We start from the raw sequence: 26524 nt of genomic DNA, 5'->3' as shown, positions 1-26524 counted from the left end.
ATGTTAGTGGAGCATTGTATGACTCAAGATACTTTCAGGAAGATCCATCAGGACGGTTTTTGACACATCTGACTCCTCACCTGGCTTCTGGTCATCTGTGTTCGTCTCAGCTACGGAGAGCTCGGCCTCTGTGGGATTAGTGGCCACCTCATTTTTTATGTCTTTGAGGGTCTGAACAATCTGTTCTGCCCCCTGCAGAGTGGTGGGCAGAAACACAGGCACAGGAACCTGGAGGGGACAAGCTCAACTGTGTTTAAACATTCAAACCACTTAGACTAAAACAGTGCTTTCTTCCTAACTTTGGCAAGACTTTAATTCTTAAACGCTCGTAGCTAATTTCAACATAATCTGCCTAATTCCTGTTATGATGCATGTGTTAATAAAACCAGACTAAATCTTACCGGTACAGGTAGAGAAACTGGAGTGGGAGTGACCTGGGAATACATATTCATAGGCATGGGGATGAAAACAGGAACAGGTATAGGTACTGGGACATACTCCCTCTTAACACCATCATCTACATCTGTGGATGGAAAAATGCAAAGTCGTAACATTTTACTCCATGTGCAAATCAACGTGTGCAACAATGTGTAAGAATCGACACAAAAAATGTTTCTAAAATGCAATCCTTTTACACAATATCTTTTATTCCCACCATGTATTTAAATCGCTTGCTGTGCTTCCTGCTTCTCTTAGGTGCAAAATAGCCATTTAATTAACTTAAAATATTAAAACAATAAGAGCAAAAGTGAAACATCTGTTTTAGACATTAGCATTTTAAAAGTATTATGCTGCTTTTACCCGTCTGTAGAAGTTTGCTCTGCATGTGTGGTTTGCAGTAGGTGGCTTTGGTCAATGTGAGCGGCTTGCAGAGCACTGCCTTGTTCTTCACGTCTCTGACCAAACCCCCACCAGTGACAGCCGCAGCACTCTGGTTCACCAGCTGAAAAAGAAAGAGGAACAAAATAGGTTTGCACTAACAGGATGAGATTTAAGTAAGGGTAATGCTGTAAAAAAGTTTGAACTTTTGTAGACTTTAATTCTATTTCAACATTTTTACTTACCCCAAGTTTGGCCCCTTGTGCCTCTAACCCTATGAGTAAAAAGCAAAAATGGAAAAAAAAAAATTATTTAATGAGAATGCCAGTCAAGATGACACACAAGTGGTTTTCACACATTAGGTGCTTTCAGACCACAGGAGGCCACTTCAACGTCCTTACAATCATTTAAGGTAGTTTTTATATGTTTTTGCACTGGTGGTCCTATGGCTGTTTACGGTTCTTATAATTATGTTTATCAGATTTATTTTCACTCCTGAACGCATTAGGAGTAAGGGGATGTGACTGGTCTACACAAAGATATGTCGATGGGCTGAGAAAACTGAACATTTTTCCAGCACCAGCCCAATAAAAACCGCATTTGCATTGCTAAAGTAGAAGCTCACAGCGTCTTAGCGTTCCCTGGCAGTGCTAAGCTAAGTATCCTTATAACCCTCAGAGAGCCCTTATAACTGCTTGGTCTGAAAGGTCCTGATGTGTTCGTGGCAGTTGCCCCTCAAAGCTCAGGCACTGGTTATCTAAAATGTCCACAACTAACACCAACACTGTTCTTACACCTCAGAATTAGCAAAGCCAATGTGCTTTTTTTAAACTCCCACACTACTACATTAACATTAAATTAAGAAAAGTCCCTAAGAAAAAAAAAAGTTTATGTCACAAGGATTCAGATGGGCTGAAAGAGAGCAAGACTTCAGTTCATCTAAAGAGAAGCACAAATGCTCAGTTTGTACCCAGAGTGGAGTTTTCAGGTCCTTTCTGTGTGACCATGATGGGCTCGTTCTGCTGGAGGTAGAACCTCAACAGACACTCCTGGTCACAGAATTGCTTCATCTCTGCTCTCCACATCACAGACTCCGTCAGGTTCCCCTGCACCTTACAGCAGTCACATCTCGCAGCCTGGTGGACAGGAGGAGACAATTACAGAATGTGAACCACAGTTTTCAGCACAGAAACAGAAAGCACAGATTCATTTGAACTTATTTTAAAAGGACCCACCTTGTAGTACCAGTCGTTAAACTTCTTGGCACATGTCTCGCTGCAGAAGTCCCGAGTCATGCCGCCGAGCTCCTGGGTCACTCCTCTCTTACAGAGCTGGTTGCAGTGGTTACAGCTCACACACTTGAGACCCAGCCGCCTGATAAAATCCTGCTTAAACAGCAGCTTACACCCTGGAGAGAAAAATAAAATAAAAAAAATTAATAAACAGAGGGGGGAAAATATGTGAGGACAGAAAGACAAACAATAATTCTGTTGGATAACCACGTCATCAACTATAAGAGGCTAATTAAATGGGAAGCAAATGAATAAAAAGTTAATTATCAAGTGATCTCGAAGAGAGGAAACTGAAGTACCTTCACTGCAGAACGGTTTCTTGACACCGGAGAACTTGACCGTCTCATGAAGTGTCTTCTCTTCCTGGCAGTACTCACACAACGTCACAATGCAGTGGAGCTTCTTATAGTCCTCGCAGCACGTCTTACTGCAGAACTGGTAAACTTTGTCCTGAACACAGAGACGTTTCATCAACTTATTATGCTTCCTCCAAGGTGAGATTTTTCATGTGTGTCAGAAAAAAAAAAACTGAATTGACAACATTTCCTATGTAAGGTAACAATATAAACTGGAGCTTATTTTATTCATTTCACAAAATTTAATTTCCATATTACATTAAAAGTAACACAAGGAGCCATGATGAGCGATTCAAATACTTGGACCAACAGTCTAAAGACGTTTATATATATAAATAATAAAGTGCAATCACTTCTAATTCAAAGGAAAGAGTTTCCACATTTTGGCAGTTTATAAAAAGACCAAAATTACTAAAATAAAACAAATGCACATCTGTGTTATGTCTAAAGATTTCATGAAACTCATACAAATAATAACTATTAGTACTCAACACTACTTCAGTGTCATTTCAGGGTGAAATAAAGACAGTAAAAGTTCAAAAGGCAGGCCCACCTCCCACTCAAGTATTTCAGGCTTCAAACTGAACGCTCCTCGACAGTAATTACACTTCAGCTGGACGGTGCTGTTTGTGGTGGAGAGGGGCGTCTGGCCATTGGTGGTTTGAAAAGTAGCATTCTGTAACAAAAGACATCAAGTGTAAAACAAAAAGGTTTGGAATGTAGCTGGTGACTTCTAATAAATATACTGATTGGTAGTGCTGGGCGATGTAACGATACATATCGTGGGGACGATAGAAAAGTGTCTATCGTGATATATTTTCTTCTACCGTCTCTATTGTTTCTATCGTCTCTATAGTTTCTGTCGTTTCTATCATAATTGTATCAATGATTCATGTAAATATTTCATAACGTAGGCTACGACGAATGTATTAGTGTTGTCACTTTGCATACATTCAGTTTATATNAAAAATAACTATTTTGCGAAGAACCTCCGTTTTGCGACATGACGTTGCTTTACGTGTGGGTTTGCGACATTTTTTACAGCAGCGGCTTTCTGTGTGGCGCGGTGTTTTCACCATAAGTGCTGAAAGATGGAGGCGCATGAAGTATCAAACCCGGGGTCGCAACAAGTAGAGACAGCTAGCAGGCAGCCCAAGAAGAAAGACTTTTACCAAAACCAGGGGGACGTCTGTGATTTGGTTGAAGAAGTCCGATACGGAGCAGAAAAAGGTAATATGCTAACTCTGCTAATGCTAACGCTAACTCTGCTATTAGACTTGTTTTCTCATCTGACGCCAACACAACAAACCTCTTCTATCACTTGAAAAAGAATATTTAACAATCCAAAAAGTGCAAGGTCAAACAAGTTGTAAAAGAGCCGGGGAAAGTTACGAAAAGGAAAACTATAGCCGTCCGAAGATAATAGAGTCTGTTGTCATTTGATACTGTTACGTCGTAACAGGTACATATATATTGCTGCACTAAAATGCAGCAGATCTCATTTGTGAAAGTTCAGTTAAATGTCACTTCGAAATAAAGCTTGAAAAAAGTAAGAAATTAGATTATTTTTCAGAGAATAACTGACAACGTACATAATTGGTGTATATCGTGATATATATCGTTATCGTGATATAGGATTTTTTCCATATCGCCCAGCACTACTGATTGGTATATAAAACCAAACTATCTGCTTCTTTTGCTGAGGTAACTAACAATGCTAACCAGTGTGTTGACTAGATAATATTTCTGCAAACTTCTCTTTGCACCTGACAGGTGTTACATCTTTTTTCTCCTTGATACAAGTACAACATGGAGCGTATCTGACGTCTGCTTTCACCTTTAATGCTTCACAAAGACCCCATATGATGTTTACTGCTTCTTCTCTAAACTTCCATCATCATCTGAACTAATCAGGTCATGGACTTCAATGAGAAAACCTCAAGTGTGTCGAGCTGTTTTCCTGACAATATACCAAACAGAAAGATAACAATCTTTACACTGAGTTTTTATTTGATCATTTTTGACCATTTTAATTTTCTATAATGCAGTTTTACAAGCAACAGAGTCCTATGGAAATCAGTTATTTAAACAGAAGTTGTGTAAATGTATGCTTGTTTTTAGCATCCTGCTTCATCACCAGGAATTTAACATTTTCGCCCACCAATATCAGACTCCAGTTGTAGCAATTTAATCTGGGACACATCAAGAGACAGGATACAAATTTGGTTTGTGTCTTTACGTTCGAATCGATGAGTCCCCCACCTGAAACTTGGAAACGCACTGCGAGCTGCAGAAATTAAGGATATTCCCTTCTGGCAGCGTGGCCTGGTACTGTGGTAATGAACTCCTCTTACAGAAGTGACACGTGGGTTCTTTGTCTGTGCGCACACACAAAATGAAAGAATGAAAATTAGATTAAGAGTCTTTCTAATTAAGCAGTTTCTTCCCTTTTCATTCATTGGTGTTTCAAAACACTTCTGATTCTATGGTGAAAAGCAGGCAACGACGATGATTAATTTAATCAAAAATCAATAAACTTTAAAGATATATACCCGGAAAAATAAATCTGAACATGAGAGGTATCAAACTAAGCTGAATGTCATTAGTCATTCTTATTGCTCAGTTGCAGCATTTAATAGAAGCTTGTGTTAATAACATCTGCTCAACATCTCAGGATGGATGTGTGGAACTGTGAGAAACTGAAGACAAATTCAGAGATAAATTTTGAGTGAGTAAACATGTCTGAAACCTGCTAAATTTAAGGTTGACAGAAGCTGCTTGTGTAATCTGATTACTCACTGAGGAACTGCACTGATGTCAGCTTGCCCTTGTTCATACAGTTGACAGAGCAGTAGGAGCCCATGGTGCCGCTCGCTCCGAGGCTGTGAAGAACCTCGCCTGTCTTGATCAGTGTTTTGCAAGTCAGACAGCTCGCAAGTTTACTGTGGGCCTGGATGGGAGAAGGTCACATTAAAACAACTTAAGACACAAAAAATAATAAAGTGGTATTATCAGAAAAACTGTGTTTGAAGTCATTTGATTGCAAACCAAAAAAAATGCTCCAATAGCTACAACTACTTGTTTAAATTAAATGAAATTGTTAGCATAATAACAGATACAAAAGACAGCATCATAGTAAAGACGTGTGGAGGAACACTCATTTATCTAATGTCTGTTGTAGAACAATAACATGAAGTTACTAAACATTCATTCTTCAAACACTGATAAATAACATAATTCAATTGTAAAACCTCAACAAACTACCTGGCACATAAATTCCCTAATTCTACAAAGCAAGTAAAAGATATAAAACTTAGGGCGGTTAATCGATTAATAAAAATTAACTAATTAATCGCACATCTGTTAAAAAATTAATCATGATTAATCACTTTTCAAGGCAACTTATAATAAAGACGGATTAAGTCATAAATTAAGCCATTTATTATTCAAAAGGGACTTTTATTGTTTTATTTTTACTTAAACACTTTTTAAAAGCTTTGAAATATATTTAAAAAAAAATGCATTACAAACATTCATTTTGTGGTTCAGAACATTCACTGTTTGAAAAACAGAGTAAACTACAATTTAGAACCTTACAGAACATTTCTGCTTTGTTTTGAAACCAGCTCTTCTACTCCTTTACATTTAGTCAATTAATAAGGCAAACCAGTCTCTCAACGTCACTATAAGAGAGGGCAGTTCTCTTTTTCTGAAGGATGTGGCCTGAGAGGGAGAACAGTCTTTCACAGGGTACGGTGGTGGCAGGTGTTGAGACATATTTGCGGGCAATTTGTTCTAGTCTAGGGTATGAGTCCCTTCTTTTTGACCACCACTGCAGTGGGCACTCATCTGTGTCAGTTTTGCATTCTGATTTGTAGCGGTCCAGTGTGGATTGAATGAAGTCTGCCTCATCGTCTGTGTCTGAATCACATGATGCAAGCAAGAAGATGGACATTTTCCTCTTCTTTTGTGGTGCTTCCCCTGTTGTTTGAGCACCTTGGATCTGGGCATTTCTATCCTCTTTGAGCAAGTTGTTTAAAGAACTCCACACTTCGCCTCTCTCAGACTTAGGCAGGCATTTTAAGTCCTTGAACCTTGGATCACGTGCAGTAGCATTCTTGAGCCAGGTGAGATTGGAGTTCTCCTTTCGTTTAACCAGGTCTTCACAAAAGGCCTTTTTGAATCGCACTATGTTGACAGTATCATCATCTAAAGGCTCCATGACTCTGAACAGGTGGCAGAAAGAGGACAACACCACAAAACAGGAGATGTAGTGCTGTCCACCCAGAGTTTCAGTGACATACCTGTGAAAACACATTAATAACAATAACAACTCATTTATTAAAGCACCTGTCACAAAAAAGTATTATTATTATTATTCCTGTCTGTCTTCAGAAAAAGCACACACAATTGGTTTGTCTATTTTTTAGACTGCTTACGGACCCATCTGACTTAACTAATATCAACTTAACTGATATAATACAATGAAACAGAAATAAAAATGTACCTGCACGGCTCCAATAGCTCCTCCAACTTTTTCAGCTTTCCAAGCTCAGCTTCTGTAAGCAGGGGAATTTTGCTGTTCTGTTGTGATAGGGTCGCCTCTATTGGTGATTTATTTTGTTGGATCCTTGTGATCATGTGTAAAGTAGAGTTCCATCTTGTAGGCACGTCTTGAATCAGGGATTCTTCTTTTTGTTTATGTGCGACTTGCTGTTGATTCAACTCTCTAGCATTAGCTGGGCTGTGCTTGAAGTGACCAACAATTTTTCGACATTTGGATAAAACAGAGTCAAATCCGGTGTCTCCCAGTGACACTGTAATTGCTCACTGTAGAGAGTGTGCAGTACAAGGCAGATGTTCATATGGAAGGAGTCTTGCAGCTGCTGTCAAGTTTCGAGCACTGTCTGTCCCAAGCGTTGTTATTTTTTTCTCAATGTTTCGTTCTTGTGCGACCGCCTGGATGTGTTGCGCACATGCCTCTGCATAGTGGCGCTCGGTAGACTTACTCACAGTTAATGCAAAGGAGTGCAGGCACCAGTTGTCATCAATAAAGTGAACCGTGACATCCAAATAGTTACCATTGCTAGCAGAAGTCCAATGATCGCATGTGAGTGCGATGTATGGGGCTTGCTCTAATAGTCTTTGTTTAATTGCCTTCTGGTTGTTGTACAACGTCACTATTCTGGACATTACCTTGGTTGACCTTGCAGGTAAATGATAAGCAGAGTCCCCTGACGCCTCCCGAATCACATCCCTCAGTCCTGCATCCTCAACAATATTTACAGGTCGACAATTTTTAGCTACCCAGCAAGCAATAGCCTCCGTTATTTTGTTGGTGGCTACCCTAGTCAGCGGACCACCTCTCACTGCAAACTGTTGCAAAGTTGTCTGTTGGAGACCGCCTCCCTCCAACGTTGCTGCTGCACCGGGATGTTTCGCCTTCAGGTGATTTGCAAGTGATGAACTGCTTCAGTGGTAATTAAATTCACCTTTGCAAAGCACGCAAAATATCTTGGATTTGCTTAAAGTGCCGCCTGGTAATAACTTGAAGCAAAATTGTCCGTTTAATAGCGTATCTTCCTTTTTATCCATCGCTAGCTTGACTAAGTTAACGGAAGTGACGTACAGCAATACAGAGGAGGCGCTTTTCAAATTAATCACTGCATTTATTTATTTTATCGCGTCAAAGTTAAAAAAAATAACGCAAATAGTTAACGCGATAATTTCAACAGCCCTAATAAAAACCAAGGTTACAGTCTTTACCACTATTATTCTTATCAAATGAAAAGCAATAACTGTGTCATTTAAAGACACAAAAACATCTCTGATATCTGCTTTCACCTTTAATGCTCCTCACAGACCCCATATGATGTTCACCAACTCATCCCTAAAGTTCCGTCATCATCTGAAAAACTTTTGGTTTCTGTGTAAATTAGGGGCTCAGCATTTTATTCATGCCAAACCTTTTCTTTGTTTCATTGGGACATTTATTTACTCGTACTCATTAGCATGCGTGTGCAACTCCAGCTATTTTGGGGACTTTAGGAACTAACTAAGGAGGCCACTTTAATCAGTTTACTGTATTTACATTTTAGTTTATGTGGGGAAACTTACAACATCAGGGGTCACTGCAGCTGAATTAAAATAGATATTATGACACAAAAGGCCATCTGGTTTAAGTCAGCAAAACTTCATGAAATAAATCACAGACTACTAGCTAACCACTTTTAACACTTGTGGTTTGGATTACCTGTTTGAAATCCTTGATGCAGTTCTGGCAGCAGAAGCGTTTCTGTTGGCCATCAACCAACAGGAAGTGGTTGGCTGTAGCCCGGTTCGGCAGATAGTCGCCACATTGCTCACAGCAGTTTATGATCAGCCCGTTAGCTCTGCGGTAAACGTTGAAGCATGCGTCGCTGCAGATCTTGTGGGTCACAGTCTTAAAGCTAACCTCATGCCGGATCTGTAGACATAAAAAAAGCACAAGTGACAGAGGGAGTAGTTCAAAAAGTTAATTTAGCTTCTGAAAATATTTCTCTGGGATTTTCTCAAACACTAGTATGCTTATGTTTTTCTGTCCTCACTGTATTTCAGTTTTTCTTCATGAAGACGTCATACACAGCCAGTTCTGCACTGAGGAGTCATCCTATTGAGAGTTATGCCCTCATTGTAATATGTACAATGCTACTTTTTGTCTTGTTGAAGAGACACAGCAGGAGGTATTTTGTCACTCATTTTGTACTTTGTGTGGGTCAGAGTCATAAGACTGAGTCAAGACATGAAGATATGTAGTTCAGAGTGGGACAGACTCACCTCTGTGAGCTTGCCACAGACAGTGCATTTGGTTTTCAGGTTTGATTTGGGAGGGTTTTGCTTGTTCTCATATGCACCTAAACAACCAGTGGTGCAAAACTCCTGGAAAGATTCACTAGAGTCAACCTGGGCCACAATCGTACCCTTAATGTTTGTGATGTCCCTGGAAAACACAAAAACATTCCAGATGAAAAACAAAATACAGAAAAGTCAATCAGTAAAAAAACAAAAGAAATGTCCCAACTGAAATAACTAGTGGGTTATAAGTTAAAACGAAGATTTACATTTTAAACACTATAAATACTTTTTTAGTGTGAGACTCACTTTTTGCACATGGTGCAGCTCTTCTTGGGGGCAGGTTTGTGTGAGAAGGCAGAGAGACAAGTAGTGGAGCAGAACAGGTGTGAAGAGCCTTTACGCTGGTAGGCTGTTTGGCCTTTCTTCAGAGGCTTTTTACAGTTAGCACAGGTTACCTAAAAATGAGCAAAAAATGATTTTACTACAAGTTTCTCAGCAATGACAAATACTCTTAAGGCTCTGGCATACTCCAGAAGACGTCAAGAAGTCGGTTCGCAGCCACGTCATTTCGAGAAGTTTGCTGGAACAGTTGTAAAGATGGCCGTATTTTCTAACAGCCTCGGCCAGCTGCTTCTCAGCAGTCTCAGCTTTTCTGCAAACAAACCCACGGCAACTTCTGACCAATCACGCGATACTTGGCGCAAACCCCCGTAAGAAAAAGTTTGGCCCGGGCCTTGTGTTGCGAAGGGGTGGACAAAGCTGCTACACAAACAAAATTACGCAACCACATGACCGAGAGTCGACTTTGTGACTTCTCGTGGAGTATGGAAAGGCCTTTACTCGATTCTAGCTGGTAGTAAACCTCATCTATTCAACCTCTGCAGATACAATGTGGTGGTGGAAGACATTTGTAGCCTTGGATTCAGAAATATAACGCAAACAACAAATATACAGTCACTAAGACAAAAACAAGGAATTCTGTAACAACTGGCTGCATATGTTTTGTAGAAACTATTCAGACATTTCAGAATTACTTTTGTACTTCAACATCACATCTTTCTGATCAGCTGCCATTTGGTTGGAGTTTTTTCACATTTCCTTTCAGGTCAAGCATGTTCATGTCTTCTTGTACAAAATGAACTCCACCTGTGGCAACTACAAAGACCCTCCCTGACCAGGGTGGATTACCTTCACTGTTCTGGGCTGTGATTGGGAGCCGGAGGAGGAAGTAGATGAGGAAGACTGGCCTGCAGGCTTAGGCAGCGAGGTGGCAGGTGACGGAGAGTCCACCCCTGTCTGCTTTTGGTTGCGGGGAACTGAAGCTGACTGAGAGATCCATGAATCTACAAGGAGATAAAGAAAGAAATTTCACAAGCCACCTACAGCCTATTTGGCCACTGTGGCTGAATTAAGAAACGTTCCAGCAGGGCTGTTCTAAGAAGTTGTTCAAGTCCTCCAAAAGAAGTGGAATGACCAAGAAAAGAGTAACACTGTTGACTACATCATGTTTGAGATATAAGCTAATCAAGTCCTCAAACTTTACAAGTCCTCTTTTTCCTCCCAGCGTTCCCAACATATTTATGCGTTTGATCACCCATTTAGTTTTTTACTGCAAGGATAACTGAGGACTAAAGCAGGAGACAAAACAATGCACTAAATGTTTAAAACTGCAGGCATGTAGCCAACTCTATCACTGTGAATCTTAGTTGTCTGATATTTAAAGCATCCTCATAATTATAAAAGATAAATTTTTAAAAACCTTTCCATAATCACCTAAAAAGCAAAACAGGTCTTTATACTTGTTGGTTACAGAGATGAATGTAATAGCTCACAATATTTGCTTTTCAGTCAAAGCATAGTTTATTTTTGATGCTGCAAAACTGATAGGTGTTGGTAAAAAGGACCATCTATCTAAAATATCCCTCTTATGCAACAATGCTGCAGATACGACACAAAAACCCAACAATCCAGTCTGACATTGTAATAAAGTAACTAAAGTTATTAGCACCACCTGGAGGATGTGTGGAGTTAGACAAGAGCATAAATTCATCTTAGGTCTACTCTGAATAGTCGAGGCTTCTCAGATCATTTTCCAAGATAGTAGATCTCTGGATCTCTTCCTATGTGTGATAAATGACGATCACTGAAATTACTGATTCATGTTCACGCCAATAATGCAGAAAATCCAGTTTTCAAATTCTCGATCATGAGAATTCACATCTATTTGAATTAATCAACTCTGTTTTTGTTGCATAATATGTCAGTGGTAAACTCGATTAGTCAACAATTCATTTAGTCCAGCTCTGCTTCCTGAGAGTGCCCCTCCTGTTCTGGGCTCTGATGAATATTTTACCTCACCTGCTGTAGACTGTCCACCCTGACTTCTCTGCATTAATGTAACATACCACAAAAAACTAAAATAATGGCCTGTGAAACATACAAATTTTAAATTAAACAAACTTATTCATCATTTTACTTAAAGTGACCATCACAAATACTGAAATACATTAAACAAGGCAAACTGAAGTGTACACAGTCTAATTTTAAACAAAAAAGTGCAAATAAGTAACCACAACTGGCCACAGGTTTTTGGTTTAATTAAATAAAATAACACAATTAAAACAATGTCCAGTTTATAAAAGATTTAGTTCATAAATTCATGGTTGCGGTGCAGGACTGTATTTATCCTTAAAAACCATTTAACAGACTAAATATCTAATTAGAAATTCATTTTTTACATTAGGTGGAGGAAAATTAAAAACGATAGTGCTACTCCAATTCACTCATTTTTTATTACTCTTAACATTTTATCTGAATGACTGAAATTATGTTCACATTATCATCCATGAGACCAACAACTTCATTAAAAAAAGAGGCAACACGCCGCACAAACGTTACTCGCTAAAACTTACTAATAAAGAGTTGACATCCCAGCTCCAGGGTGCTTGTGTTTCAGATGTTCATGCACAGCAGCATTACTGTCATGGATAAGAAAGCTCTGCTTTGCACAATCTGCATTCAGCTTTGTTTTCAGTGAAATGCTACCACATTTTTAAAAGCCTGCTTGAATTTTTCTCATCTTCTCTTTCCATTTTGCCTTAACATTTCCTGAAAATTTCATCAAAATCTGTTCATTACTTTTTGAGTAATCTTGTGCACATACAAATAAACAAAAAAAACAAAAGCTACCGAAAACATATACGTCCTTATCGTAGGTCGATAACTCCAAGATAGAGGACACAGGAAATTTAAGAAGTTGCACCAAGTTTTCTGAAGAAAACTGTTTTGCTTAAATCGCAGTACCCCTAGATTAGATTTTAAAACCCCAAATTAGACTGTAATTTGTTTTGTTTTTTAGAATAAAACAATGAAGACAACATGGAGGTTCTTCATAGCTGAAACAAACATACAGCCTTTAAGCACCGTTAACTAGTTTCTAACTAATACTAATAAGGGTAGAAGAGGCTTTAATTCTTGATCAGTTTTATGAATTTGATCATTTTCCAACAACATGTTTTTTTTAAAACTTTACCTGAAAGGTAAATGTTAAATTCCACCTTGATTTATAATTTGTTACCTGTTCTGTTGTGTGTCCCGGTGTCTCCATTCTGCACCAGCTGGCTGATGGAGCCTGAGCCCCGACCCGGGTTAAAGGAGGTGGTTGGTCGAGCAGATGGGGTGTCAGGATTCAAGCTAAAGGCACTGCTGATCTGCAGACCGTTCTCCTCTGCTTGGTCTTCACCTGCCTAGACACAGAACCCCTTAAGGTTAGTTTCTCCTTAAAGCCCAAACATCAATAGGAACTACAGCTCTGTGGAAGTTGTGTGTGAAATTAATCACTGTCAAATATTTACACTGAATCCTAACTCATCTAACTTAAGCAGCATCCAGTGCATGAATAATTATTGATATAAAATACCTGCTACCGCTCTGACATTACACAGATTTTATAATCCACTTTGCCAATCACATATGTACAAAAGAAAACGCATGCTTTCATCACTTATACTAATTTAAGGAAGCCAACCGTACCGATATTACATCTGCAGCTCCTCCCTGCAGAGACGTCACAGAGGTGATCATCAGGTTCATGTCTGCCTGCTCCTCGACTGAATGCGGTGGTGTATTTGATGCAGAAAGTGAGGAGTTTTTCTGGCTGCTGGAGCCCAGTGTGGTAACACTGGCAATCCTGATCTCTGAGTCTGCCTCAGTGCTGCTCAGTGCACCAGGTGAGTGGGGGGCAGAATGGACTCCAGGGAGCACAGGTGAGGAGGAAGAAGTTTCTTTCTGTTCAGAGTCTTCCTCATCGTCTATGACAATTGGCTCAGGTGCTGTGGTTGCAGGCTTCTGAGGTGCTGACACCATGGATGCGCTGGAAGACAGAGGAGAATTGGGGGCCACCAGTGTGTCCACCGTTGCCACAGCAGCATCAGTGGCGGCGGCGGTGGTGTCAGCTTGCTCTAAGCACTCTGTGCTGGGTGTGTCTTGGGAAGAAGTTGCAGTAGAAGGCTCAGGAACGTCCTCCTCTACAAGAACCACATCATCATCATCCTCTGCACCATGCTCCTTTGTGGCTTCATCTCCTGTTACCATGGAAACTGCCTCCCCAGGCTCTTCAGCGGGGGTCGGAGTTTGTTGCTGGGGGGAAGGAGTGGCATTCATGGGCTCCTCCTTCTCCCCAGCCTCTTCTGCCACAACAGGATTTGGTTCCGACTCCCCATCCATCACTAAGGCAACCACCTGGCAACACAAACAAGGACGTAATTAGGCGAAGGCAGCGTCAGTAATTAGTTTTACCATATCTGACAGCTGTACAGGTAGCTCAGGTATCCCTAGAGGAAAAACTTCCATAGCACAGCCCCCTGATTGTCATGGTAACACCTTTTCTGTGTTTAAATCAATCTACACATAGTAGTTTTCTTTAGCATTGGGTTGAACTGACCCTTTAAAAAAAATGTCTTTTTCATTTTTCCTCAAGCTTGTCCCAGATATGAGCCTTTCCCTTCAAAGAGATACAAGCTCTGATTTCACTGGGAGTCAAATTACAAACAGCAAATCAAAAAAAGAAAGTGTGATTTAAATAAAAATAATGCAATCATTCAAGAATACAGTGCAATAATGCAAGAATCCATCAATTAGTAAAAATTTAAATATTCAACATTTACAAGCATTTTTTTAAGATTAGAAAAAAAACCAGCAAGAAAGACAAAGCCTAACAACACCAAGACAACCATTCACACTCTCACTCACACATAGGGACAATATAGAGTTACCAATTAACCTTACATGCAGGATTTTGGTCTGTTATAGGAAACCGGAGACCCCGGAGAAGTGACGTCACAGAATGACCTTCCTGAACTGCTTCCTCACTCCCAGCAAGACCAACTTTGACCCCTCCTTCAATGTTGCATCTACTTCTTTCATCTTCTTTTTCATCTCTGTGCATATTTTGACCCAACTACCGTTACTCTGCACTTCCTCTCACCTGCTGCCTTTCTCATCCCTCTGCACAGCTACGCTCTTGTTGCCCTTGGAAACCAGTGAAGCTACACCTTGGTTGCTAGGGTGATGGTAAGACCCACCACCACAAGGACTCGTTCTGAGTGCTACATCCAGGTGCTGCTGACGGTTTGGATATACTAACACCTTTAATGTAAAACTAATTAACACCTATGAAGTAACATACATGATGCACAACGTAAAATAAAGTGGCTCCAGCTGCAGATTCTTTAGTACATTTTTAAATCTAACAGCATGGAAAAATAGAGTAAAAGCACTCTTGTATGATTTGGTCCCACATTCAGGAATCACTTTTGGAGATGCATGCACTCACTGAAGTGATCTGTTTCTGTCAAAATCGTCTTTTAACGTCACACAGCAGTGAGGGTGGCTGCAAGCCACATATCACATCACTGCTGACAGCTGCAGTGCAGAAACACACGTGCACACCAACAGATGCGCAGCACAAACACGTCTGTGCAGACGCTGATCTTTAGCGCTCGTTATTCTCCCCAACAGACAGACAGACAGAACAAGAAGAGTCTGGCAGCACCTGAACACAGCTCTGAGCCTTACCAAAGCATCGTTAAACTAGAAAAAGAACCAGGTCACCTGAACCACATCACCTCACCACCAACATGGAGGCCATTTTGAGCCCAGCACTGTGCACTAAGGCATTCTGGGAGGGTGCCGGATGACACGTGCATCCATATTTCACAATTTTTAAACATGGCAACTTCATGAATTAGCTACAATTCAGTGTTGCAGATTTTGATTAAAACATACATTCTTTGAAGGAATTCACATCACCCGACAGCTTTTGTGCCAGAGTTTAAAATAAGATCATCATATGATGAGATATTCCAGGGTTACGGCTGTTTTGGTCAAACCTTGACAATAACGTTATGTGTAATCTCACATAATCTGTTAGCGGTATGAGTATTTAATATGAATAACTCTCAGTGTCTGTAAAAATGATTGCATTATAGCCTTTTTTGTGTTGGCTAAAGCTGATTAGCTGTGGCAGCCATCTTTAAATCAGGTTTACTCCAAAAGTTAGTCAATTGAAGATGTACATCTAATGACTGGTTTCTGAGAATTTAATTAAAATCTAACCAGGAGATCATAAGCTTTTTTCTAACAGACAGAAAGGATTGACTCCAACTATTAATGCCAAGGTTTTTAGGAAAGACCTTGATCTTTTATCTCTCTGAAAATGAGTTGGGAAATAACAACACAAAGCTCAATATCAATTAGCTCAATATCTGCGAAATTGACTAAGTAATAGTCATTATTGACTCCTCTAAGTTCAGTTGAATGTGGTGGCCATCTTGAATCTGGTTGACTTCAAAAGTTATTCAGCTGATAAGCATTCAGTGATTGTTTTCTGAGAGTTTCATCAAAGTCCTACCCAGTGCGGTTATTGACATATTTTGAAAACTGGACAAACAAATGCTCACACACAAACAGGCAACAACATTATCATCAGTTTTCGCCTTTTGGTGGAAGAAGGTAATTAACTTCAAATTGCTAATATTATATTGATTAATAATCCACTACCCAGCCTTTTCTAGGTCTGAGCCCAGTATCTGACTCCTGACAGAGCCCGCAGATGACCTAAACCTCCCGATGAAACATCACATGGTTAAAAACTGGGACACATCCTACTTTAATTGGTGGCCGATGACTCATCACAATGCTAAGTTTGAAGATATGATCTAATAAGACATGCACATTCTCGTTTTGCAAATCAATTTCTGGTATGTTATTTCTCACAACTCCTAAAAAATAAACAACAAAAATATAAATTAAAATCATATTAAAAGTTAATTTAGGTATCAAAGAACATTTCCTGTGACGTATTGTTGTCTTTTCTGCTGCTGGCAAATAATTTTTGCTGATTACTGAACATTTCCACTTTTTTCAATTAAAAAAAAGTTAATTAGAATAACAAGAGCCTGAAATTCAGTTTTTAAGACCAGCTGAACATACTTAACAACAGGTCTGCTGTCCTACTGTTACTTTAGATTACACAGATCTTGTTTCAACTTCAGGGTTCCCACCGAACTAAATCCAGTGATACTACTGACCGCCACACTCCCTCTTGTCTTGAAGACGTCTGTTTGATCCGAGTCTGAAAGTGATGTTCAGGTGCAAACAATAACACAATAATAACTCTTTAAGACCTTACCTTTGATAGGTAACTGTCACACCAACAACTTATCTGATTGTCCTTAACTGAACAAACATGTTTGACTTAACGATAATCAAAATAAGTGTGTTGAAGCAATTTGACATTAGTAGCCTTATGTAGACATTTTGACACCTTAACACAAACTACGGCTTTACGGCACATGAACGTACTGGAACTGGGAGCTCCAGCAGTGTCGGTGCAGAACAGGAGGCCTGGGGGTGAAAAGACAACATACTTCTAGGTGAAGTATATTGTATTGTATACTGAAGTATATTAGATTGGCTCATATTCAGAATACAAATCTTTATTATACAAAAAGTACAACAAAATTACATGCAGTCCCATTCAGTGTCTGCTGCTACAGCAGCAGCAGACAACTTGTTCTGTTTCCTGCAGTCTCACCTGCTTCGTTATCGACAAAAAGCAGGTGATAATGCTCTGTGTGTGTGTTTGTCCATTGTGTTAGCAAAATATCTGATGAACCACTGGATTGGTTTTAACAAAACTCTCAGAACACAGTTTGAGAGTGTATCAGCTAGAGCTGATAAAACTGATAAAACTTTTGGAGCTGGTTCAATTTAAGATGGCTGCCACAGCTAATCAAAAAGGTTATCAGTTATCAGTTATCAGTTATCAGTTATTGTTACAGATATTGAGCTAATATGTGGTAGTAGCTGAGTGTCATTCACACCACATACTCTGAGCGCAAACAGATTGTGCAGGATGTTTGTTTAAAACTTTGGCATGCAAGATGCAGGGTAATATGCATCACTGCAAGATATACTGCTTCCATTTCGTCTGCATTTTGCAGTGCTGCATTTACTGGTAAAATATTGGTACACTATTTTGCACACACAGAAATTTCTGTATGTGACACCTTTCTGTATTACAAGTTAAACACCAGTGGGATTTTTCTTTTTACACAACAGCTGCAATATTGTAGCAAAATTTAAGTCATTATTATAAAAAGTACTAACTCATTATTGTTTGGATAAAGGTTTGGGCTGAAAAAACGTAAAACCTTTTTGCAACATAATTTTATTAGCAGCAAAAACCTCCATCAGATGCCTATAGGCGCTTAAAAGCCTCGTGCAACACAGACCAAAATCGGACTTCTTTATTTTTAAGGACTTCTTCATGGGTTTGATTAATCAGGTTTCCTAAGGTCATAAAACTTAATTTTAGATGAAGTTCCAAACAAAAAGTATCATAAACCCACACTAAAACAACTGAAGCAACTAAATGAATAGTTACATGTGTCCTATGTTGAGTCCTACTTCTTGAATAAGAGTTAAATTTTTTGCAATATTTATTTAGTCAATAAATGATCATGAAATGATGCAATAACTAATATAGTTTCATTTAATTTCCTTTAAAGCCAAGAGCTTAAAACTGAAAAATACTTCCTTTACTATAACAAAGACAAACACTAATTTAAGCCACTTTCAAAACTGGAAAAAAAAGATTTTTGTTTCAAAAATGTTGACAGCAGTTATTATCAAGATGCTCAGATTATAGTATTAGTTCAATGACAAACAGTTGTAATCCTCAAGTATTTTATGTTTACAGAGAAAAACAAAATAGACATGTTGCAAATATTGTGATATGCTCACATGGTGGCCTTGTTTCCCAGTTTTCTTTTAAAATAAAAGCCTAGCATTTTTGGAAGAAATGCATATCGCCCACTGCCTTCATGCCAAAGTTTAAATTAGTGCTCAAAGTATGTGTTGGGGATGACTTTCAGCTACTAACACTTGAAATTTAGTTCAGTATCTGTAAAACTGACTGAGGGGGAGCCATTTTTATGTTAGTTAAGTATGATTAGCTGAGGTGGCCATCTTGAACTGGGTTGACTCCAAAAGTTAATTAGTTGTAGATGCACTGCCTTCTGAAAAATTTATATAAAACCCTGTCCAGTGATTAATGAGATATTTTGCTAACAGACAGACATGGTTGACATCAAAAAAGGTAATATCAATGTTTTATTTTAAACAATAACATCACAAAATTTGAAATTCTCAGAGTAATGAGAATCAGCTCCTACTACTCCAAATTACAAGTTGTAGCCAGTTTCCGTTACCATTCTCTGTATGACCGAGAATCTACACCAGCATAAACCCATTTTTCTATTTTTTAAGGTCAGTTGACTCTGGTGGCCATCTTGGCTCAGGAGATATTTTGCTAACATAGACAAAAAAAACATTATTGATCGCATTTTGCCTTTCAGTGGTGATTAATAAGAAACGTGAGTTCCTAATAAACAGGAGTAAATGAATCAAAAGAAAAGATGTGGAAAAAAATGTAAAAATTCAGCAGCTGAGAAACACTGTCTCCAAGTAGTGCAAGTCTGAATAAAAACTGCACTGTTTTCTCTGGTGTAAACATTGTTTTTGTTGATTTAAAGGAGCTGCTTCACTGTAAAACATTGAAGCTGAATGAGGAAGGGATCCTCTCTGATCATGTGACAGGAAGCACACAGCAAAACAAAATGTCAATGCTTCATTTTTTTTTTTTTCATTTCTGGCAGTTTAAAACCCGGATGATAATGTAGACCCATTTCCAAAGACAGTAGCTGCACAGCTTCACTTTTCAAGGGCTGGTGTCTACACATTACACGTGTTATGGCAAAAAACACATCTGTTTGCAACTGCCATGGTAACCAGCAGTAAAATAGCAAGAGATGAGCCAATAGGACCATGTTTTTTTTTCAACACTACCCTATAACTAAGATGAAATGCAAGAAAATAATGCATCGCAGCTTTCTGGCCAGCCATCCCATCAACAGAGGAATCTCAGTGCAAAGCAGTGGTGCTCCGAGGAGAATAAATAGCCTGGTGTAGACCGAGTTCAGACTGCATTGCAGAGCTGCGAGACGGCCTGCATGCATGTGGATGAGAGGAAATCGAGGATCCAGCATTAATGAGCTCTGACATGCAACCCTGTTCCCGACGTCAGCACCAGGTGGACAGGAAGGTGGGTTGGATCTGTGGAGAGCCTGCCTCCCTGCAACAAAACCCTTCACCGGGCAATCAGCGCCTGCGCCACATCACCACCTCATATATAGGTGCTCCTCTACCTTTCCACCACCACCAGCCTGCGCACGAAGCTCAGCAGACATTATGCAGCAAGTCACAAGGTGTAGACAGCAAATAATATATTCAAATTAAAGGCGTGAGATCATTATATAAGTCTTATGTCACTGCGAGTATTGGTGCGTAATGCGCAGCCACCAGAACATCCCTCGAACCAGCTGAAAAAAAAAATAAATAAAAGCCTGTTCCGGTTACCTGGCAGCAAAAATACTGAAACTAAAACCTGCTCCGCACAGCTGAGGAGTCATCCTGAGATATACTCTCAAAAAAACACCAGGAGGACACAGGCTTTCAGAGGACAACCTGAACGTGTCCTTAATTGCTGCCACGGTTCGGGTGGACCACACAGCAGCGCCAAATCTGGTTCAGGCACCCGATTACTCGACCTATTAATCCTCTCCCTTCCCCCATTTCCCCCCAGCATTATATCTTAAACTTGGGATCAGGGAGCAGGTCCAAAACTTTGATCAAAGACAGCAAGAACAAGTACCTGAGCCGAGCAACTCTTCCATAAATAACCCGGCTGGAGGAAAGCCTAGCCTCTAAGTTGGGGTCCAGGAGAAACGTGGTTCAGGGTGTTCCGTTCCCACCCCTGCCCTTCCTGGCGCAAACAGCCATTGGATTAGCGGCGAATCGAGGGGAGGAGAGCCGACACAGACTGCGCCATTGTTAAAACGACTCCCCCCCAAAAAAATAAACCGATCATAACTTCTTCAGACCGATTATAATAAAAGTAAACATTGCGCACAATTCACAATGTGGCGCTGAAAAACTCAACGCCGTGCGTCTGGAGGCGTTTTTCAAACAACGCAGCCCTTCCAGCTAGGTCCTGTCGGGCTACCCGGTCGCTCACATGCAAGTGAAATCAAACACGACCCGGAATTCGGCTAAAAAGACCGTTATTTATGATACCTGTGACGCCGGGGTTTTAATTGGAAAGTTACCCTGCACGTAGTCCACCCTGGCGCAATCAGTGGCAAATATACTCGGCCACCACAAGGGGCGCCCTTCCCCCACATGAACTGCCTTCATTTGTGTCCTGCGATGGTAAACAACGAGGCGCAGATAAATCCCGGCGTCCTATTTACTTGCCCTGCCTGTTTCAGGAGGCCAGGTGTAACTCATTAGTAACAAAGCAAATAAAATCTGCCCCCCCTCACTCTCCCTCCACACACACACCTCCCACCTCCCCCCCAGCGGAAAACAGCACTGCCTGCCGTCCGCCATTAGGGAGCCAACGGAACAATACTGGAGGCTGGAGGCGGCAGCGGCCACAGCACACGGAGTGGAGGAAAAAGCTGTTCAAATTAACTGTTTATTCATCCCTTTATGTGTCTCCTCTGCCCGCTGCGCCCCCGGGGGCACTCTCCGGGAATCCCGCCGGTGCCCCGAACAAGTTCCCGAAACTTTGACCAATTAGGCGAGAAAGTGGGAAATAAAAAGCGTCTGTGAAATTCGCTTACCGGAGCAGAGCTCGAAACGTTGTAGCGCCACTTTTGTGCCTTGACATTAATCCGCGGGGAGCGCGTGCGCACAACGCAGAACTCTCCACTTACCGTCCAAAGATCTTCTATTGCACAGATGACCGACTCGTAACGTTTCACTCCACATAAGGGAACAATTTTCTGCAGACTGGTCTGTTCTTTACTTGTGAAGGTTTTCTTTGATTTGAGCGCTAAGATTAAATATACAGTTTTTAAATGCTGGATAATTTTAGGATTTGTTATGCGACGGTTTCCCTGTTGTGTTAAACGGTCAACTAATCACAACACAAAGAAATTAGATTACTGTGGACTTTAAAAATGTGGACACACTTAATATTTGTTTAATGAAACGTGCATGTTATAAAAGTATGTTCATAATATACAGCAAATAACACATTTTACTGGTGCTGTTTGTTGTAACCAGAAGATGAGACAGAGTGAGACCTCATTCTTTAGTTAAAATCTGCTCGCCGCGCATGCGCAGAAAGATCAATGAGAGGTCGCATGGCTGACAATTGAATTGCCCCATTAAGTTAATTGTATTTTATCGATATGTGTCAAACCTGCCACAGCTGACTCCCGTCGAGCTGTTCTTTGAGCTTTTGTTGATGGTGAAAATCTTCTTTTATTCACTAAAACAAGCTGCTGTGGAGTAGGAAGCGCGGGTCCAATCAGAAACAGGGATTAGGGTTGAGAGAGTTCATTTTTTCAGCTGTGTCGGTCTGTACAACACCGGGTTTCCTCACTAATTTTATCCAGACGTTCACCAGGCAAGAACGGAAAACGGAAACGAAGTGGAAAAAAAGATTAGCACGTACCCGAAATACATCAGGAAAATGATGGGCGTATAGATAAAACACATCTCGGTGATATAAGAGCTTGTGGTTGGTGGGATGAGACTAATTTGGAGTGAGGCTCGGTGGTTTTAGTCTGAAAAGTGTAATGAGCAGATGGGTCACGTTGCTAAAACAAACATGGCGGATCAGGTGCGTTCACACGTCACTGAAACGTGCAGATCGGATTCATGTCTTGGCTTGACGCCGGTGCAAAAAGAAGAAGGAAAACAAAAAAATTCCACTCTCTGCTGTCACAACTACACACCGTAAACAAAACAACAGTGGTAAAGCAGACGGGATTATTTCTAAATTAGTCATGAAGCGACAATGTCGGGTTGCCAGATCTGTCTGTTTCTTGTGCAAAATGACGGAGATTTTTGGTGTTCAAATATCCGCAAATTACCATCAAAAGTGATTGAATCCTGCTCTGAGGTGGAAGGACTCAGTCTTCATAAGTTTACAAGGAGTGTGAGTTTGTATAGATTCATGGGAGATCTGATTGAATGCGTGCAAAACAGGCAGAGTACAGACTTTCTGCCAGCCCACAGGATTCAGAATAGCCAAAAACTAGGGTGACTTCAACTAAAATGGGCTATCAGGTAAACTGGGTCAAATGAGGTTGGGGCATCGTGTCTCCTCCACATATTATAGTAAATCACATTAAATGGTCTTCTACTCTTGCTATAACCCTGGCTGACATTTAACAAAAGTTTTGATCATCTGTTTTCTGCTGGTCCTCTGTGGTTGAGCTGCGGAGGCAACATGTCCAGACAACCCTCTTCCCAACAGCACTCCAGATCCTCTTCAGGGATCTCAAGATGTTCCCAGGGCAGAGAGGATACATTATCTGTCCAGCAAATTCTGGGTCTGCCCTGTGGTCTCTCAATGGGATGTACAGCCTCTAGAGGGAGAGACCTAGGAGGCATCCTCGTCAGATTCAATTCAGTTCAGTTTATTTATATATTGCAGGTCCCTGTACAAAAACATTCACATACATTATAAAAAGCCAATTAGTAAAAGTTTTCTATCTAAGCCTGCAGATTGTGCTGAACCTTCTCCGGTCCAGATGAAGTTTCCATTGAAAGAAAGACAAAGAAAAACATGTTAATGATAGAAATAATTACAGTAGAGCGAGTAAAGACAGCAGCAGAGTGAGGAAATGTGGTCAATTTGTCCTCCAGCTGTCTAAGCCTATAGCAGCATAACTAAAGGATAGCTCAGGAAACCCAAGTCAACCTTAACTGTAAAGGATTTATCAAAAAGGAAAGTTTTAAAAGTAGACAGGGTGTCAGCCTCACAGACTGAAACTGGAAGTTGGTTTCACAAGAGAGAAGCTTGATAACTGAGAGCTGCCTCTTGTTCTACTTTTGGAAACTCTAGGAACCACAAGTAAACCTGCAGTCTGAGAGCAAAGTGCTCCGTTAGGAAAATATGGAAAATAACATCTTTAATATAAGATGGAGCTTGGTTGTTGAGAGCTTTACATGTTAGAAGTAGGAGTTCAGATTATTTTCTGAATTTGACAGGGAACCAATGGAGAGAAGCTAAAACTGGATAAATATGATCTGTATCTATCTAATAGAACAAGTATGGACACAAGTTCACTGTCTGACATCATGAGAATATCATTAGTAACTTTCACCATTGCTGTTCTGTGGTATGATGACCTCTAAACCCTGACTAAAACCCTTCAAACAGATTATTTCTGTCCAGATGTTCACACAATTGATTTGCAACTATATTCTCAAGAATGTTTGAGATGAATGGTTCAGATCCCTGACTCACCTCAGCTGATTCTTTCTAGTGAAGAGGTGCAGTGGCTGTACTCAAGCTCCCCCTGGATTATGGAGCTCCTCACCTTGTGTCTAAGGCTGAGCCCAGTCATCTTTCAGAGAAAACCCATTTCAACTGCTTGGTCATGATACTTAATGAACAGAAAGTCAGAATTGGAACTTGGATGGACCAGTAAATCCAGAGTTTTGCATTTTGGCTCAGCCCCTTCTTTACCACAACAGAGCATAGGGACACCCTCATTATTGCAGACAAAATCCTGATCCATTGATCCATCTCCTGCTTCATCTAACAATCACTAGTGAACAATACTCTCAGATCCTTGAACTCGTCTCCAACCTGGAGAGAACACTCCTCCTTTTTCCAGTTGAGAACCATGGCTTCAGACTTTGACGAGCTAACTCATCTCATCCTCCTCCACACTTGGCTGTGAAGTGTCCCAGCACATGCTGAAGATGCCAACAGAAACACAACATCTGCAAAAAGCAGAGACAACACCTGGAGGTTCCCAAGCCTGACACCTCTCCACAACTTGAGTTCCTGTCTGTGAGTTCCACAAAGAGGATCTGAAACATGTCCATGGTGGAGTCTGAATTTGTGCCAATAATATGAATGTCTTCCACTAACAAACAAAACAAAGGAAAAAGAGATTCCTAATGTAAAAGCCATGTAGGGTGGAGAGTAGACCTCCCATGACCTCCTTCCCAACTCTGCAAGGATAATCTGTCTCACTCTTCTACGACCCAGACAAAAGCCACACTGCTCCTCTTGGATCCAAGGTTCCTATTCTGCAGAAATGCCAGCTTAACGTGGTGGAGGGGTTTGAGTACCCCCGTCATCTCTTGGGGTATGTTGCCTGGAGTGTTAGCCCCAGTACAGTGTCTGATGGTAAAATTACACCAGCTGAGGGATCAGACCGTGAGAGATTAAAAGATTTTGGTGGAAAAGACCAAATTTGTCAGGATTCCCCATCAGGGCACTCTCTCTGAGCCAGGCTTGGGGGAGCGCCTGGTTGTTGAGTCTTGGCTCCTGGGACTTCCTGTTATTTCTTTGGTCCAAGCTTGAAGAAATGACAGGAAGCAACCTCCACATGGACCTGCAGGGAGAGTCATTAAGGCCTGGCAGACTTCTGGGCATGTTGATTCCATGCTACACAAACTGGCTCGAAAGTTTTCAACAGTATAAAGTTGTTGGGTTTTTTTGTGCATGGCAGAGGGTCTTTTCAAACTGTTACTGGGTAAAACAATGGAAACTGAGCCTGGCATAACAAATCTAATGATGCATTTAATTTACCTCAGACGTTGAACTGGGAACAGGCCATAATGTCACCCCCAATTTAACAATGTTCTAGTTGCAAGTTGGAAAACTGGTGAGATTTTCTAATTGTTGTGCTCAGTAACAATGTTTTGTAAGCCTAAAAATAGAAGCCAATCACAACAGATTTTTCTGCCTTCTATCCATTGAAGCACTGTGGCAACACGTTTCCTAAAAGTGATTGTGAAGTATGCGTGCGACTGATTCAATAGGATATATAAATGTTTTTTAATATTTGTCATTTTTATTTCATTCTTTCTTGCAGCAACTTTACTGAACAAATAATAAATATAATGTACATATGGAACAACGAACAGAAAAAACAACAACATTGCGTTTTGAACAGAAATACGATGCAGAAGAACATGCATGTAAAATAAATAAAAAAACAAGTAAAAAAGATTTAAGCTGTGGAAAATACAACTGTAACAACAAACGTGTAGAAATATCTTTGAATACCTTTCTGGCAATTAAAAAGAATTTTCTAACTTCCACTGTTGGTTTTTTTAATGCACAGGGCCATGATGGATTTTGAGGTCAGGGACCTCCAACGTCAGGGGTTCTGATTGATTTTTCCAACTTGAAACTCGGAAATTCAAATTTCTAAAAACAAATTGAATACATCACTAATAACAGTGATAAAATAGTTACACCTCAAAGTTGTTTTTTTTCCAGTAAAGTATTTATAATTTTATTACATTATCTGATTTACTGTGATGGTAAATCAATTAAATGCAAACTTAATTAAACTAAAATTATAAGGATTTCAGCTAAAAGTACTGTTTTTTTTGCCCCATTTTAACTGATCAACTCTTTCATTTTATCTGAATGGTGTTGCTCAGGAGGACAATACTAATACTCTAATATATCTAAAACATTTAAACTATATATATTGACTAAAGAAACATGACATTTTGCAAAAAAAACAAAACAAAAAAAACCTAATTTCAGTCACTTGTAGCTTATAGTGGTCCTTCTGACAAGTGGTCTGATCAGCAGAAGATCCGCAGCTC

The 26524-nt window shown here is 40.2% G+C and overlaps 1 protein-coding gene across 1 annotated transcript in view; it reads right to left on the bottom strand.

Moving 5' to 3' along the window:
- Positions 1-21650, bottom strand: part of zmym2 (zinc finger, MYM-type 2) — a 31759-nt gene extending 10109 nt beyond the window's left edge. The window contains exons 1-17 of the mRNA XM_017430179.3: positions 21550-21650; positions 13334-14041; positions 12879-13047; positions 10490-10644; positions 9608-9756; positions 9284-9446; positions 8721-8933; positions 5267-5417; positions 4730-4845; positions 3021-3143; positions 2411-2561; positions 2055-2227; positions 1790-1955; positions 1065-1093; positions 802-943; positions 402-523; positions 81-228 (exon numbers count right to left, since the gene is read on the bottom strand). Of these exons, the coding sequence (XP_017285668.1) occupies positions 81-228; positions 402-523; positions 802-943; positions 1065-1093; positions 1790-1955; positions 2055-2227; positions 2411-2561; positions 3021-3143; positions 4730-4845; positions 5267-5417; positions 8721-8933; positions 9284-9446; positions 9608-9756; positions 10490-10644; positions 12879-13047; positions 13334-14026 (2863 nt within the window). The 5' untranslated portion in view covers positions 14027-14041; positions 21550-21650. The remainder of the gene's footprint in view (positions 1-80; positions 229-401; positions 524-801; positions 944-1064; positions 1094-1789; positions 1956-2054; positions 2228-2410; positions 2562-3020; positions 3144-4729; positions 4846-5266; positions 5418-8720; positions 8934-9283; positions 9447-9607; positions 9757-10489; positions 10645-12878; positions 13048-13333; positions 14042-21549) is intronic.
- Positions 21651-26524: the final 4874 nt, after the last annotated feature.

The sequence above is a fragment of the Kryptolebias marmoratus genome, linkage group LG6 (genome assembly GCF_001649575.2).
Source record: "Kryptolebias marmoratus isolate JLee-2015 linkage group LG6, ASM164957v2, whole genome shotgun sequence".
NCBI classification, from domain to species: Eukaryota; Metazoa; Chordata; class Actinopteri; order Cyprinodontiformes; family Rivulidae; genus Kryptolebias; species Kryptolebias marmoratus.
The sequence above is the reverse complement of the archived record's forward strand: the minus strand, read 5'-3'. Positions and strand labels throughout refer to the sequence as shown.